The sequence below is a fragment of the Tetrao urogallus genome (genome assembly GCF_951394365.1).
Source record: "Tetrao urogallus genome assembly, chromosome: 1".
In the NCBI taxonomy this organism is placed as follows: Eukaryota; Metazoa; Chordata; class Aves; order Galliformes; family Phasianidae; genus Tetrao; species Tetrao urogallus.
Window position 1 is genome coordinate 89,284,823 of NC_136813.1, and position 14,545 is coordinate 89,299,367.

The 14,545-nt window shown below is 47.2% G+C and overlaps 1 protein-coding gene across 2 annotated transcripts in view; it reads left to right on the top strand.

Annotated features, from left to right (window-relative positions):
* Window positions 1-14,163, top strand: part of RUNX1 (RUNX family transcription factor 1) — a gene marked incomplete at both ends in the record, with an annotated part of 148,502 nt that extends 134,339 nt beyond the window's left edge. For both annotated transcript variants that reach the window (XM_079549518.1, XM_079549519.1), the window contains 2 exons: window positions 11,113-11,274; window positions 13,670-14,163. In XM_079549518.1, coding sequence (XP_079405644.1) covers window positions 11,113-11,274; window positions 13,670-14,163 — 656 coding nt within the window. The remainder of the gene's footprint in view (window positions 1-11,112; window positions 11,275-13,669) is intronic.
* Window positions 14,164-14,545: the final 382 nt, after the last annotated feature.

Sequence of the window (14,545 nt, forward strand, 5' to 3'; positions counted from 1 at the left end):
CCGTTATGGTTTAGTACTATAATGAGCAACAGTTTCTTAGTCACCTACTTTAAAAAAAAAAAAAAATCAATGCATTATTCTAAATTAAACTCGCTTTGCAAATATACATTCACATGAAGAAGACCTTAACTCACCTTGTAAATCAAAGCTTCACTCTGGAGAGAGTTTTCATACCATGAGGCTCAGTATCGTTTTTCTCAAGGTGACCTCATTTGTTGAAGTATGAAGGTTGTATTTGATATGTCACTTACTTTCTCTAAGTCAAAATAAATGAACCCATGTCTTTAGATCATCAGAGATCCGCTTATGACCAAAAGTTGTTTTAATCCTGATTGGTGTTGGCTTTAAAAAGAATCCGAGCAGATTTCATTTGCCATCCTGAATAAGAGTTTGGAGGGTGATACTCTGCTGCGTGTGTAGAATGCCCCTAGATGAATTCTACTTTATTAGTTTATAGGCTTTCTTCTGAGCACTTGGGATGAGATCATGAAAGTGTAAATGGCTGTTATCTTCAAAGGCCTCTTTTATACTGACAGAACTCCACCTTACCAACTTGTATTAATAATCTATTGCAATCCTAATTAGTTCACGTCAAGGTCAGTGTTTTGTGGTGGATAAAATGACTGTAAACTCCAGAGAGTAAGTTCTTTATTCTACTACTTTAATGTGGAAAAAGGGGAGGGAGCACTGAAAGTACAAAAGAAGAGATTGATGAGGACTTTTTGTTTATCTGTAGGCTAAAGAAGTTTTAATATGGTGTAATTAGTCCACATAATCAGGAGCAACCTTTAAGATACCTGAGGCCATGCTACAATCATTCCTTTATCACTCCCAGTTGACTGTAGAGACTTCTTCATTCAGTTCTGCTTCTTTACTTATGGCACTTGCCTTCCAGTGGGAATAATCTACTTTTCAGCCTGATATTTACTTGTCTTGAACAGTAGACAGAGAGCGAGGGAATGTTTTGCTGTATCACAAACTTATGACTTTTTATGAACTTTTTGAACACCCTGAGGCAGAGTCCAGTGCCTCAGAAGCCGGGCACTGGGATATCAGCAGCCCAGACCAGCAGGGTCATGGAGGGCATTGACCTGGAGAGGAAGGTGCAAATTCCTGGAGAGGAATCCTGCAAATACTGACTCAGTGTGACTTCCAGGTCCTGGCCCAGGAGATACCATGTCACTTCCTTTCACCTGGCTCCACCCGTGAAAGAGAAACTGTGGAGGTGTTAACAGGGTGGGATTCATTTCACCTAGCCTGAAACATCCATGTTTTGTATGTCTCCATCTGACACAGTTGTCTGGAATCTTTGAGTGGGGAGAGAAACAGCTGTTCCATGAGTGTGATTCACCTGGCTTGGCTTGGATGTCTTATTTAGGTTGCAGTGGCTTGCACCCCACTAGCATCTCTTTTACCCTGTTGGCAACGAAGGGAGTCTAGACATGTAGCTCAGAGGTAGACAGCTACACCACAGATCATTCAAGTGGGAGGAATCCTCCCCCAGGACCCAGGGCACAGGAGATAACATAACATGCTGTAACAATTAGCACCATGCTTTTACATCTGGGCTTCCAGGGCATGACCCAAGGCAGGCTGAAGGCAGCTCTTCTGGGAGCAGCAGAGGAGTGAGATGGGCTGATGGACCGGCTTCCCTGTGAGTACTGTACCCCACCTAAGCCCTGTTCTTCAGGTAGACTGCTTTCAGGATAACTAGGATAACTAGAATAAAGTGGATGCATCTCCCCCAAGCTGTTTTACAGGTTAACTTTCCTTGCTGGGGTGACATCAGGTAACTCACATATGCTCTGACTCAGCCAAGTGCTCTGCTGAACTGCAGCCTTGCTTTTTGTGTGCATCGGTTCTCCCTTTGCTAAAATGAAGGTTGTAATGCTACCCTTCCTCAGGAGGCAGTGTGAGGATCAAGTAATTAATTAGCTGGGAGATATTCACATACCAGAGTGGTTCATAGAAAGCAAGGAGAACAGGAGCAGCCAGGACCTGGAGCATCAGATTGGAGAAGGGAGCAGGCAGAAAGGATAGGACCAGGGGCTCTCTGCTCTCAGATGGGGTTTGCCAAATGGACAGGTCAGGGATTCCTCCAGGCTCAGAGATTAGATTTCCTAGAATGTGGATTTATCGAGAAAGATAAGGAAGCAGTGACCTTGCCAACAGCTCTCATCCATGCTGCCTGAGTCCCTGAAGATGCCTTCCCTGCAGCTTTCTCCCTGGTGCCTCTGGAGCTCCAGGAACTTCAGTGACAAACAGCAAATAAATAAACAAGTGTATGTTGCCGAGAGAAGCTGTGGTGCCCCATTCCTGAAGGCCAGGTTGAATGGGTTCCTGGGCAGCCTGAGCTGATGAGGTGCAGCTGTGCCCACAGCAGAAGTTAGGGCTGGGTGGGCTCTGAGGCTCCTTCCAATCCAAACCCTTCTGTGATTCTCTGATTATCTGATTCTGTGTGCATGCATGTATTCCTCCCTACATGCCATCTCTCTTCCTACAGCCCTCTGCATGGCATGACCTCCAGTGCTGGGCACACTGGGAGGAAGGGCAATGTTTGCTCACCACCAACACACAAGTGTGTGATATCTGTCTCTGATTTCCTCGCCTTTTCACTTTGTGCTTTACCCAGAGTACTTAGAGATAGGGGAGAGCACTGCAGCAGCACCGAGTCTGGCTGCCTGTCTGTAACAGAGGAGCCAACAGAGTGGAAGGTCAGGGCTGAATTGTTTTATTTCATTTCTTGTAGATGCAGGAGGGAGGGAAGAGGAGGATGGGGGGGGGGGGGAATGGAGTCTCCCTGTTAACAAATAGCTGCAGTTCTGCGGGGTGACTCATACCTCGTGAGACAAAGAACAATGCATCCTTAATTTGCAAAACTTAGCTTTCCAACTTCTGGGTGTCACTGGTACTGGGAGACTTTGCAGTTTGCCCATAATGCCATCGTGTTCTTCAAAGCAGCAGTGACGCCAGCCCAGAAGGAGTGTGCTTACTCAGTAGGAGAGATGGTTTATATTTCATCTGAGCAGCTTATGTACTAACCTGCTAGGACAGCACATATGCTGATTGTGAAATCAGGGCTTTCACAGTTCGGCATCTGGAGCTGCCTGCACTTCCTGATTCTGACACCAAGTTAACTGTGAGCCCGGGGTTGTTTTTTAGGAGCCCCCTCCTCACAACCACTTACCATGGCTAGACTGCTACCTGCTGTTTCTTCACTGTGTATAGTGCATATACAGTTTTGTATCTAGACAGTTCGTTAGGGGCGCTTTAAACCTGAAGCGATACACATTTCTCCTTCTACCCCCAAAATATACACAGCTAGAACAGGTACCCTTTGTAGCATTTCCAGGCATCTTAAGATTATTAGAGCTCTTAATTTCTTGACGTGGATACAAAGAGGGTGAAGGAAATTCAAATAAATTGTGGGGAAGCATGATTTGTTTTCCTGCCTTCCCTGCCATTCATTTCCAAAGAAAAACTAGCAAAAGCCTCATTGACAGATTTCTGCTCTGTCACCACATTCAACACTAATACACTCAGAAGCGCCGATTTGCACTATTTTCTTCCTCGAGACCCTTTCTCGCACAGCGTTGGAAAGGAGTGAGCTAACTTGCTAACAAGGGACACAGAGAGCAGTGGGAGGTAGCTTGTCCATAGAAAAGGAATGAGAAGGGAGTGAAGAGCAGAGGTGGTGTGAAGAGAAGAGCAGGCACCCCAGTGCCTGCTCACATTGCTCTGTGTCTGTAGGTTTTCATGGCCTTCTGTAGCCAGTCTTTCTCAGGGCTTGGCACCTTTCTATATGGCCGTGCTATACCTAGAGTGCTGTACATTGGGGAGTGCTGTATCACCACCAACAGGGCAGCTAGAACCAACAGCGACAGCAGGTTGGGAAATCTTTCTCCTCAAGGCTCGTATTTTTCTCTTACAGTTTGATGCCTGAGTGTGGGAAAATTCTCCCACCCTCCTATCCCACAGCAGATGTTTTGCTTCCAGAACTTTTCTGGTCTTCGTCGTATTCCACGAAACCACAGTAATATTGAACTAAAATGAAAGCAAACATAGGTAGGAGATGTCTGCCAAAGATCTGTCCTTCAGTGAGGGGGATCCCTGGTGGGAATTTGGGTGATCATTTTTCCCCCCACCATAACTTAGAAATTTCCAGACACACAACATATCTGTCACTGTCGTTCTTGACCAAAATAAGTTCTGCCACCCATCAGCAAGCCGAACTTTTCAAGGCCGCAGAGGGGAGCGAGTGCTCATCCCCTATGTATTTCCAGTGGGAATTAGAAGGCTTCAAAAAACTTTCCCTCTGGGGAAACCAGAGCTCGCACCCACCTGAGCGCACACTGCTCTGTGACAGCGGTTTCCTCAGCCCGGCGCGTGGAGGGAAACCACCCTGCGGGCTGCAGTCACTGCCGGTGGAATTTTACAGTTTGCTCTGTACTTTTCCAGCTCCTCGTGTTCCAGCGCTGAGAGGTATGAGAATACCAGCCTTGTGTGGAGGCCACGGCTGCCTCTGCTGCTGCCAGGGATGAACTTGTCCTTTGGAAAGTCCCCCTTCTTTGTGCTCCTGACTAATTCCTTCAGCTGCCGGCAGATGACACGCCTTTTCACGGTGCTGCGTTCAGCTGAAGATTTGCTGGCAGCAGAGCGAGGGAGGGCAACTGAATCATTTCAGAAGCGCTGCTTTAGAGGGGCTTAGAGAACCATGTGCTGCTCAAACCATCACCTGTAGCCTATGGGGCTGGAAATGACTGAGAGAAAGACACAGAAAGTAGAGGCAGAGAGGTGCCGACAGGAAATATGCTGGGAAAGGGGTGAAGGATGAACAGCAGCTTCTAGACATCCTTCTCCTGAACACAAAGTATTCCTGTGCTCACAGTCCTTTTCCCCTATTAAGCAAGATGCCTCTCCGAATGAACAAGTCCAGTCAAGATGATTCCTGCCTTGTACTCGAAGGGAAAGTCACACTATAAAAACTGTTTCCCTTTGGAAAGATGAGCAAATCAGACCAGGGAGGGAAGGTGGATGAGTCCCAGACTCAGAAAAGCTTTTCAAGGTAGTTCAGGATCCCACTCTTCCCTTGTCTGCCTCTGAGTTGACACCAGGAAACTAATCCCAGCTTTCATTCACCCCGTCCCTTCTGCCAGTTGGTGCCTTTCAAGTGCTCACCAGGATGGCGGAGGAACTGCAGAGCTCAATGCTATGCGACTTTGGGCTTTGTTGCATACGACTGACAGCAATTTTTGCAACTTGAGAAAAAAGCCTGGCAACAGCAGCAGCCGTTTCGCAATACGTCTTCATCGCGCTGTGCCGAGAATGACAGGATCCTCACTGCTCTGGCTGGTGGCTTGTCACCACCCAGCACCTGGAGTGACTTCTTCAGCTCCCGGCAGTGGCTTTGTAAAGTGTGGTCTGTACAGGCAGCTTTGCTTCTAGGTGGCAGGTGCCCTCTGCAAGAGAGGGCAGCGAGTGTGGCACTGCAGCCTGGCAGCCAGGGCAATTAGCCTGCGGGGCCTGGCTGACTCAGGGCGTACCTGCTGCCTCGCACCCGCCAGCTCCATCCTCCTGACTCACATCCTGCTGCTCCTCCGCAGCTCCCAGCAACGTGCTGCATCACCCCAAGCTTTGGCCACACGGCAACCAGCTGGGAGCTGACAGCTGTGTCGCAGCTGTGGTGGTACACGGAGAACTGCCTGCTCTGCTGTGGGAGTGAGGGCACATTGGGAAGTGCATGGGATCCAGCCCAGCGCACAGCCTTTTTGGTTCACAGGTACACAGTGGGACCTGTTACCTGGTTTGAATTGCAAGCTTAAACTTTTAAGTATTACTTCATGAATAGTATGTCTCACTGATCTTCCTGTAAGTGTCCCTGTTCATTGCAGGGGAGTTGGGCTAGATGACATGTAGGGGTCCCTTCCAACTCAAACGGTTCTATGAATCTATGAATATGCAGTGTTTTAGGCAGCCTGTTATGAACTTATATTTGTTATACAGAAAGAATGAGGTGACAGGAACAAACGTTTTGCTATTGTCTGAAGCAATGTCCTGAGCTGGCAGTACAAATCAGAGCAGTCCTAACAAGACTGACTGATGCCTCCCGGGTGCCTGACAGCAGCAGGGTGCTCTCCAGGAGGGTGAAAGTGCATGGCTTGACGTTATAAAGCGCACACAAATGGCACTGCAGGACACTGAAGGAGGGAGAGCAACTTTTTACAGTCTGATAGTGATAGAACAAGAGGGAACGGTTTTAAACTCAAAGAGGGGAGAATTGAGTTAGACGTTAGGGAAAGTTAGGCACAGCTGCCCAGAGAAGCTGTGGTGCCCCATCCCTGGAGGTGCCCAAGGCCAGGTTGGATGGGGCCCTGGGCAGCCTGAGCTGGTGGAGGTGTCAGGGGTTGGGGCTGGGTGGGCTGTGAGGCCCCTCCCAGCTCAAACCCCTCTACCGGGCTGCGGGGCTGTGCGAAGCTCTGTGCGGGCTCCGTGCCGGGCTCTGTGCGGCTCCGCACCGCCATCTGCCGTCCGGGCCCTGCCCAGGCTGCGCTGCCTTTCTCCCCCGTCGGGAACGTAGAGCGCCGGGACCGCCAGCAGCATCCCGACAGGAGGAAAGTGGCCTTATCCCGAGTCTCACACCGGAGCTCTCGTTTCGTTCAGCTATTAAGCGTTATGCAACGTTTGTACAGTTTAATTACAAGTTTTTAAAAGGAGCCGAGCACAACCTTTTCGTGGCAATAAAACATGACGAGGCATGAAAGATGGTTCCATGCTTTCTGCTTAATAGCTTGTTAGGCATGAGGCTGGAGGCTGAAGAGCTAGTGACTAGGCAGCAAGGTGTGAATTATTGCACCATAATTCTCGCCCTGGAGTGCTTTATTGCAATTAATAACTGTTTTCATGTTTTTAAATACATTTTCTCACACCATAAAAAGCAGAAATGGAAAGTACTTGCTAATGGGAGAAATACCGGGAGAACTGGGCACAGCTCATCGACCAGAGCAACCTCTTTGGTTTTGTGCTATTCTGATCTGCTTTAAAATGATTTTGAAGCTCAAATACAGTGTGGGCCCACAGCTCCATTGTTTCCCTTTGTTGAAGGAGCTCTCCCTGCAAATGATTCAGAGCAGGGAAGCAGCTGCCCTGTCTTTTCAGCGTATCTTCACCTGAATAACCTCAGCCACACAAACCCATGCATTCAGTTCCTTGTAGTAGTCTGTCCACTTTTGAGAAATATCTGTATTTGGAAAGTAGAAAACAGAAAGGAGCAGTAGACTCAGGAAGGGCTCATTGTCTTCTTTTTTCTTTTTTCTTTTTTTTTGGGAGGGGGAAGGGGAGGGAGTAGCCCAGTTCTGTGGCAAATTCAAACCCGTTCCAATTCAATTTAGGATGAACCAAAAGCTGAAGAAAAGCAGATATCCCAAAAAAATACAGCACTCACTGAGAGCCCTAATCCAGATCCTGCTAAGGCTGTTGGGAGTGCAGCCCTTGCCCCTACTGGGAGCTGAATCTGCCTCTCAGTGCTGAAATGCTGCCATAAAGATGCTACTGTCTGGAGCATCTCCCTTATGAGGAAAGGCTGAGTGGCCTGGGGCTGCTTGGCGTGGAGGAGAGAAGACTGAGGTGGGATCTCATTGCTGTAAATATCTAATGTGAAGGAGTCAAATGTATGGGGCCAGGCTCTTCTCAGTGGAGCTCAGCAACAATCAGCAATGACTAATGGGCATAAACTGAAATACAGGAAGCTTCATCTGAACATGAGAAAGAACTTCTTTGAGGATGACAGAGCACTGGAACAGGATGCCCAGAGAGATGGTGGAGTCTCCTTCTCTGGAGATACTCAAGATCTGCTTTCCTGTGTGACCTGCTGTAGGGAACCCACTTTAGCAGGGAATTGGACCCAGTGCTCTCCAGAGGTCCCTTCCAACCCCTACAATTCTGTGATACCTTTCTCCACTTGTTATTAAACAGTCCTGAGAGAGATGCTTGGGGTCAGTCAATATAACCTGCTTTAATGTGTGTGTAACATAATACGCTGTATTAACATTGCTGAATAGATTGCTTGATCAACTTGATGTCAAAAAGCTGATCTTTAGTATCTAATAGCAAATACAGGGACTGGGAATACAGGTAACGAGATGTAGAATTGATCGGTAGAACTTTCTTTTAAGAAAGACTTAATGGGATTGTGAGATTAATGATGGGGGTTCTCTGGTTGGCTGTCACCAACCCCAGGGGTTGGTAATGATAGCAAATGGAGGAGGTAGGTCAGGTGCCCTGGTAGTCTCTCTCTGGATGTTAGCAGACATGTTTGGTCCATTACTCAATTTCTGGTCTGGACACAACACAAGGTAATTGTAGTACCACAGAATGAGAAGAGATTGTATTTTGTTCTGTCCACACTTAGTAAATCTGTGACAAAGTCTTGCCTCCCTTTCTGCCACTACAGCTGCTGCTGTGGCTTTTCCTGCATCTTCTTATACTGTTAGGGTGCTTATTGCACCAGGGGCTGTGTTATGAAGCAGGAGTCATGCTGAGCAAGGTACAGGACAGACCCATAGCCCTGTCCTGAAGAGCAGCAATGGAAGAGACAAAGGAAAAGTGAAGGGTAGAGGTGCCCTGCCAGTTAATGGAAGCTGTAACAGAAGGGAACAGGCAGTGTGTCCTCCCCCAGGCTGACAAACAAGGGTGGGTGGCAGCGACTTCTCCCCTCTTCCCTTCAGTGCTGGGAGCTGAGGACCTGGAGCTAGTGATAAAACATTTCCAGTCAAAGGCACTCAGCTGCAAAACAAACAAGAACAAATACTGGGGATACGGCCAACTTGGGATGCGCTCCACAACTCCTCACTTGAAAAACAGCTTCCCCGCCACCACAAAGCAGGGAAAACAGGAGCAGTGCGGAGTGCTCTCCCTCCTGACAAGGCAGGAAAACAGAGAGGCCGTGGCCTCAGTGGGAACCTCCTTCTGCAATGACAGCACTGGGCAAAGCCCTTGGAGAGGGGTGGTGGAGAGCAGTGTTGGCTCCCACAAGGCCTCAGGCAGGGACTGCCTCTGCGGAACCTCCACACTGGGCTGGGTGTGTTCTCCAGCACACGTATCATGGCTCCAGCACTCAGCAGAGCTCCTGAGTGGAATTCAGTGGGACTGACACCAAAGTAAGGGAGTCACAGAACCACAGAACCATTAAGGTTGGCAAAGACCTCTGAGATCCCCCAGTCCAACCACCAGCCCACCCCCCCCACGCCCACTGCCCACGTCCCTCAGTGCCACATCCACACGGCTCCTGAACACCTCCAGGGATGGTGACTGCACCACCTCCCTGGGCAGCCTGTGCCACTGCCTCACCGCTCTGAGAAACGTTTCCTAATATCCAACCACATTTAATTAACCCCATTTTAGAAGTAAAATACGTGTGGGGTCAGGCCATTACAAAGTTCACTGTTCCAAAGCTTTGTGGTATTCATCCTAACGCTACCCCTAGAGACTGAATTCCCCCGTCTCTTTCCCTATCATCTTTAATAAGCAATGGCCATACATTAACAACGAGGTGATGTTACAGTTCCAAACATTGCAGGCTTTGTGCCTGTGCCCTTTTGTTTGTTGCTCCTAAAATCCATTTAATCCAATTGGATGTTGCTTTTAAAACAACGTGAGTCAACTGAATCTATTTTTAAGGAAGTCTGCCTGAAAAAAATTAAATATTAATATCTGATTTTGAACAATTTGGAAAATCTTTAGTACACCTGATTTTATTCTGCAACTGCCTTTGCTAGCTATTTTTGAAAGGCTCCGAGTTTTGTATAAATCCTCCTTGCAAAATGGGTGAAACAAACAAAATGTAAAACTCATCTCCATAAAGCACAACAGAATAATAATTTCCAGATGGGCTTTCTGATGGAAGATCAAAGTCCTTCATCTCAGACTTGGGAAATTTCCCTTCCACGCTGGTATCAGTTTTATCTCAATGCAGCCTGTCCCAACATTGGATTCTTTCAAAAAGGCAATTAGCTAGATGGAGCTGCGGGAGACTGCGCTTAGTGCTGAAGAATATGGAAAAAGATTTTGCTAAAAAAAGCAAAAAATGTTGTGGGTAGGCAAAGGGAGGATGAATCTTTCTCACTTTGAGTTGTGCAATAACTAGACATTTCTATACACTCAAAAATGCCATTTTCAAATGCAAATATTAAATAAGCAAAAGAGGGCTGTTTCTACATTGGTGCAACCAGTTTGGACAAACTCCCAGCTATGCATCTTTGATTTCAAACATCTCGAGGCTAGAAAATAATAGCTTAGTGGTTTTCCATATTTAAGTAAATGTTTTATGCATCTATGCAGTTTCAGATTTTTCTTCCAAGAACCAGAAGTTTCTCCTGAAAGCCTGTACGCACTGGGCATCTGCATTTTCAGCTTAGCAGTTCCAGAGTTTGCGTAGGGGTTCCTGTTTCTGAAGTTCAGTCACTGCTAATAGGTACACCCATACCTCTGAGTTTTTTCTGTTTGTTATACATAATACGTACCAAAAAAAGATGTACAAAATACCTCTTCATTTAATCCAGGCTGAGATTTTCAAAAGGTGGAGGAAGTCAAATTCCCCCAGTCCCATTCCTCCAATTAGGAATCTGCCTTCTGGAGGGGATGAGCTTCACTCCCTCTCTCTGTCTCTCCCACGCTGGCATATTTCCATCTTGTTTTGCTCTCTCTACTTGGAAGCTTTCACAGAAGCACTCCCAGTACAGTATTTTTGTCTTCGTGGTGCCATGCAGGACATGTCTTTCTGGCAAAAAGGGCTATAACTGCACAGCCTGAAATACTAATGGAGCTCAGTAATGAGCAGGTTTTTCACCCGGCAAAGTCTTTTCCCTGACCGCTTTTCCCAACGACATGAAACAGTAGAAAGCTTTGCAAGAAAAAAATCAACCAGTCAAAACTCACAGATGTACAACTCGTATTTGAGGAAGCAATTCATCTGCAGGTCTCTTGGCAAAGGGGATTATGGAACCGAAAAGTAATTGCGTTGCCATTTAAGTTTCTACATCCACCACGTGGTTTGGTTCACATCTTGGATATTGTTTTATCATTCAAATCAGCCTATAGGTCTCTTTCTCATTGCAGACACGAGGCAAGTGCAGCCGTCCCCGCCGTGGTCCTATGACCAGTCCTACCAGTACCTGGGCTCCATCGCGACTCCCTCGGTACATCCTGCCACACCGATATCGCCTGGCAGGGCCAGCGGCATGACGTCCCTCACCGCAGAGCTTTCCAGCCGCCTCTCAGGTGAGCCTCTGCAAATTGTTGGTGCTGGGATGCCCATGCAGTGATCACTGTGTCCTCGGGTGCTGCTGCAGCTTTTCCCTGCTACTGGTGAAGCATATTCTGAGCCTTCTGCAGAGAGCCATCTCAGCTGGTTGACTGGGATTTGCGCAAAGAGTGAAGAAATGAGGTTTGGGTCCCAACTTAGTGTTCTCAGTAGAGAAAGAAACAGGAGAAAGTGGCTACTTTGAAGATGTCTGGAACTATAAAAATAGTTGAGATAGGGGAACTGTCATATCTGCCAAGAAATGAATGCCACAGACTGGTTCTGTTTCCTTCCTTCTCTCAAAATTCAGACCAGAGTACAACAGATTATGGGTGGACATGCTGCGTGCAGGATGGTGTTTTTTGACACGTTAAGTGTTGCGCTGTACTGTCTTGTTACATCTTTCTGAAACAGTACTGCAGGGCTTTACAAGCCAGCATAAAAATACAGCTTGAAAGTGAAAGCTACCCCCCTGGTTTGCACTGTGCTCAGCTGACCATCTGCTGACTCTAACCCCCACATATTGAACCAATATGTGTGTGTCCAATAGCAGAAAATTTCCTAAAATGAATGAGAGATATATAATCCAACCTTGCACATGGCTTTTCCAAAAAGCATATTCTTTGGCCATACATATTGCTCTCATTTGAATAATCAGGGCAAACTATTTCATTAAGGATTTTACTTTAAAAAATCATGTTTCTTGTCTAAACAAACAGCCAGCTGGAGGGTTTTTAGACATGGTGCCTCAAACGACAAAGGATATCAGACATACTTAAAACACCTTGACATTAACTTTTGTTGTCCTGCTTTTTGCCAAAGTAGGCAGAAGAAGCCCTCCTCTGATGAGTGATGTGTCTAGGCAGTTTTAAGAAGTTTGATTTCTTTCTCAGGAATGAGGTGTGGAAGCACCCTTTAATATCTGGCAGGTTGTCAGATGTCATCTTTGGCCTTAGCCACCCTCAAGCTCCTACCACTCCACACCATGGTCTGTCTTACCGTGTTAAATCTAATGGTGCGGGGGTTTGGGAGAAGGAAATGTGTTCGAGGGTCCCACTGATCTTCCAGAAGTCAAAAAGACAGAAGGCAAACTGAAAAAGGAAGCATACCACATGCGTCAGAGCTTTTCTGAGAAATTCATATAAATTCATCAAAGAGTGCTGGCTGTGCAGTTGACGAGCTTTCAGAGCTTGGCGCTGGAGTGTGTCTGCTCTAGCTTTAAAATTGGCCAGAGCCAAGAGCTTTGTTTTCCCTCTGCTTCTTCTCATGAGTATTTCCTTCAGCGTATGGCTCCTCTTCTGCAGACTCCACACCTTGTCTGGTGGAAGAAGTTGTCTTCTGGAAACATTTTTTCTTAATTATGATTGCAGTAATTTTAATCACGCATAGCTGCTAGCTCTAGGGACTGACACCTTCCATTAATCTGAGTCACAATGAAGATCCTTTCTAGAGAAGCCATTGTCTGCTCTGCTTGTGTAATCTGTGCTCGTCAGAGGAGGAGATGGTGGGACTGGGCGTCTTTTCACTTGTGTCAGACAAAACAGAGCATAATTTGGCCATCCTATAAAAAGCTTTTTATAAAAAGCTCACTTAGGATGAGAAAGATTTCTAGTACAATTGAAAGGGGGAAAAAAAGCCCAACTCCCAAATGTAGCTTTCTGCTTTCAAAAGGCATTGCTGTTGTTATCCCTTCTTATATGCTTACTAGAGCCAAGATTTTTGGAAATCATAACAACTATGTAGACACTATATGAAGACCCACATATAAAGACCTCAAATGAACCTGATTTTTTTCTGATTTTGGTAGCTTCAGAAGTCAGTGTAGAACTGTGTTGCTAAATGCTAACAGCTGGGCTGAGCCTATGTGTGTAGAACTCGCCTGTGTATTTTGAAAGGACAGTGTGTGCTCCAAGGAGCTTCCCGTTTGAGTCAGAAGCTGGGAGCAAGGAGAGACTACACAGAAGCTGAACAATTTGTATTTAGGTCCTATCAGTGTCTGTGGTGACTCGTGATTCTAAGCAAGAAGGCTGAGATCTGTATCCATGTTCCCCACCCACCTGCTGAGGATGAGGGCACTCTGGAAATGTAAATTGCATGTGCTGTAAGATCTCTGTGAGCAAGCACGTACACCTACAGAACATGGTGAGAGCTTGGCACTCCTCTTTAATTGCTGCTTTACTGCAGTAAATCCAAAACATCCAGACCTGTTAGCACTGTGTGTTAGAGATGGGGTGCGGGATAGCTCAGTTCTTTCCGTGGCAACACTACGTTAGTTAATTGTGGAACGGGATTCTGATGTTGATAATTGCCTTGCAGAGGTGCATTTCTGCTCTGCCAGTTTGACAGTCTCTGCTTTCCTTTCCTGCAATCCAGGTGCTTCTGACTTGACGGCATTCAGTGACCCCAGAGTGGGAATTGACCGCTCCTTCTCCGCGCTCCCTTCCATTTCTGATCCTCGGATGCACTACCCGGGAGCGTTCACCTACACGCCAACTCCCGTCAGTTCGGGGATAGGGATCGGTATGTCTGCTATGTCCACGGCCACCAGATACCACACTTACCTCCCACCTCCGTATCCTGGTTCCTCTCAGGCCCAAGGCAGCCCATTCCAGACCAGCTCACCTTCGTACCACCTCTACTACGGAACCTCCGCTGGGTCCTATCAGTTCTCCATGATCTCAGGAGGAGACCGGTCCCCCCCGCGCATCCACCCCCCTTGCACCAATGCTTCCACAGGATCGACACTCCTCAACCCCAACCTTCCCAATCAAAGCGATGTGGTTGAGGCGGAAGGGAGCCACAGCAACTCCCCAACCAACATGGGTACCACGGCAAGGCTAGAGGAAGCGGTTTGGAGGCCATACTGAATGCATTTTAAGTAGTCGTGGGCCAGGACTAACGTGCTTTCGATTTACCGATGTCCGTAGGTATCCCATAAACACCTGTCTTGCTTATGGGCCCTGCCATGTTCATACATCACTTCCAGAAGCAAACTCTCCAGAAGTCAGCGGTCCCAGGAGCAGTGGCATGCATTGGGCCAGCTGCGTGGCTGGTGAAGCGATACCACGCCAGCAGGGTACCCCCCAGGGGGCTGAGCTTCTGGAAAGGAGGACATTCAGGTTGGTGGCCTGTAGGTAGTGAGGGTGAGTAGGAAGATATCCAGGCTGTTTTCAGGCTTGTGGCTTTCAAACATGCCCAGGTTTGAAGGTCTCCACAGCCCTAAAGAGATTTTCAGTTCACTTCTGTTTT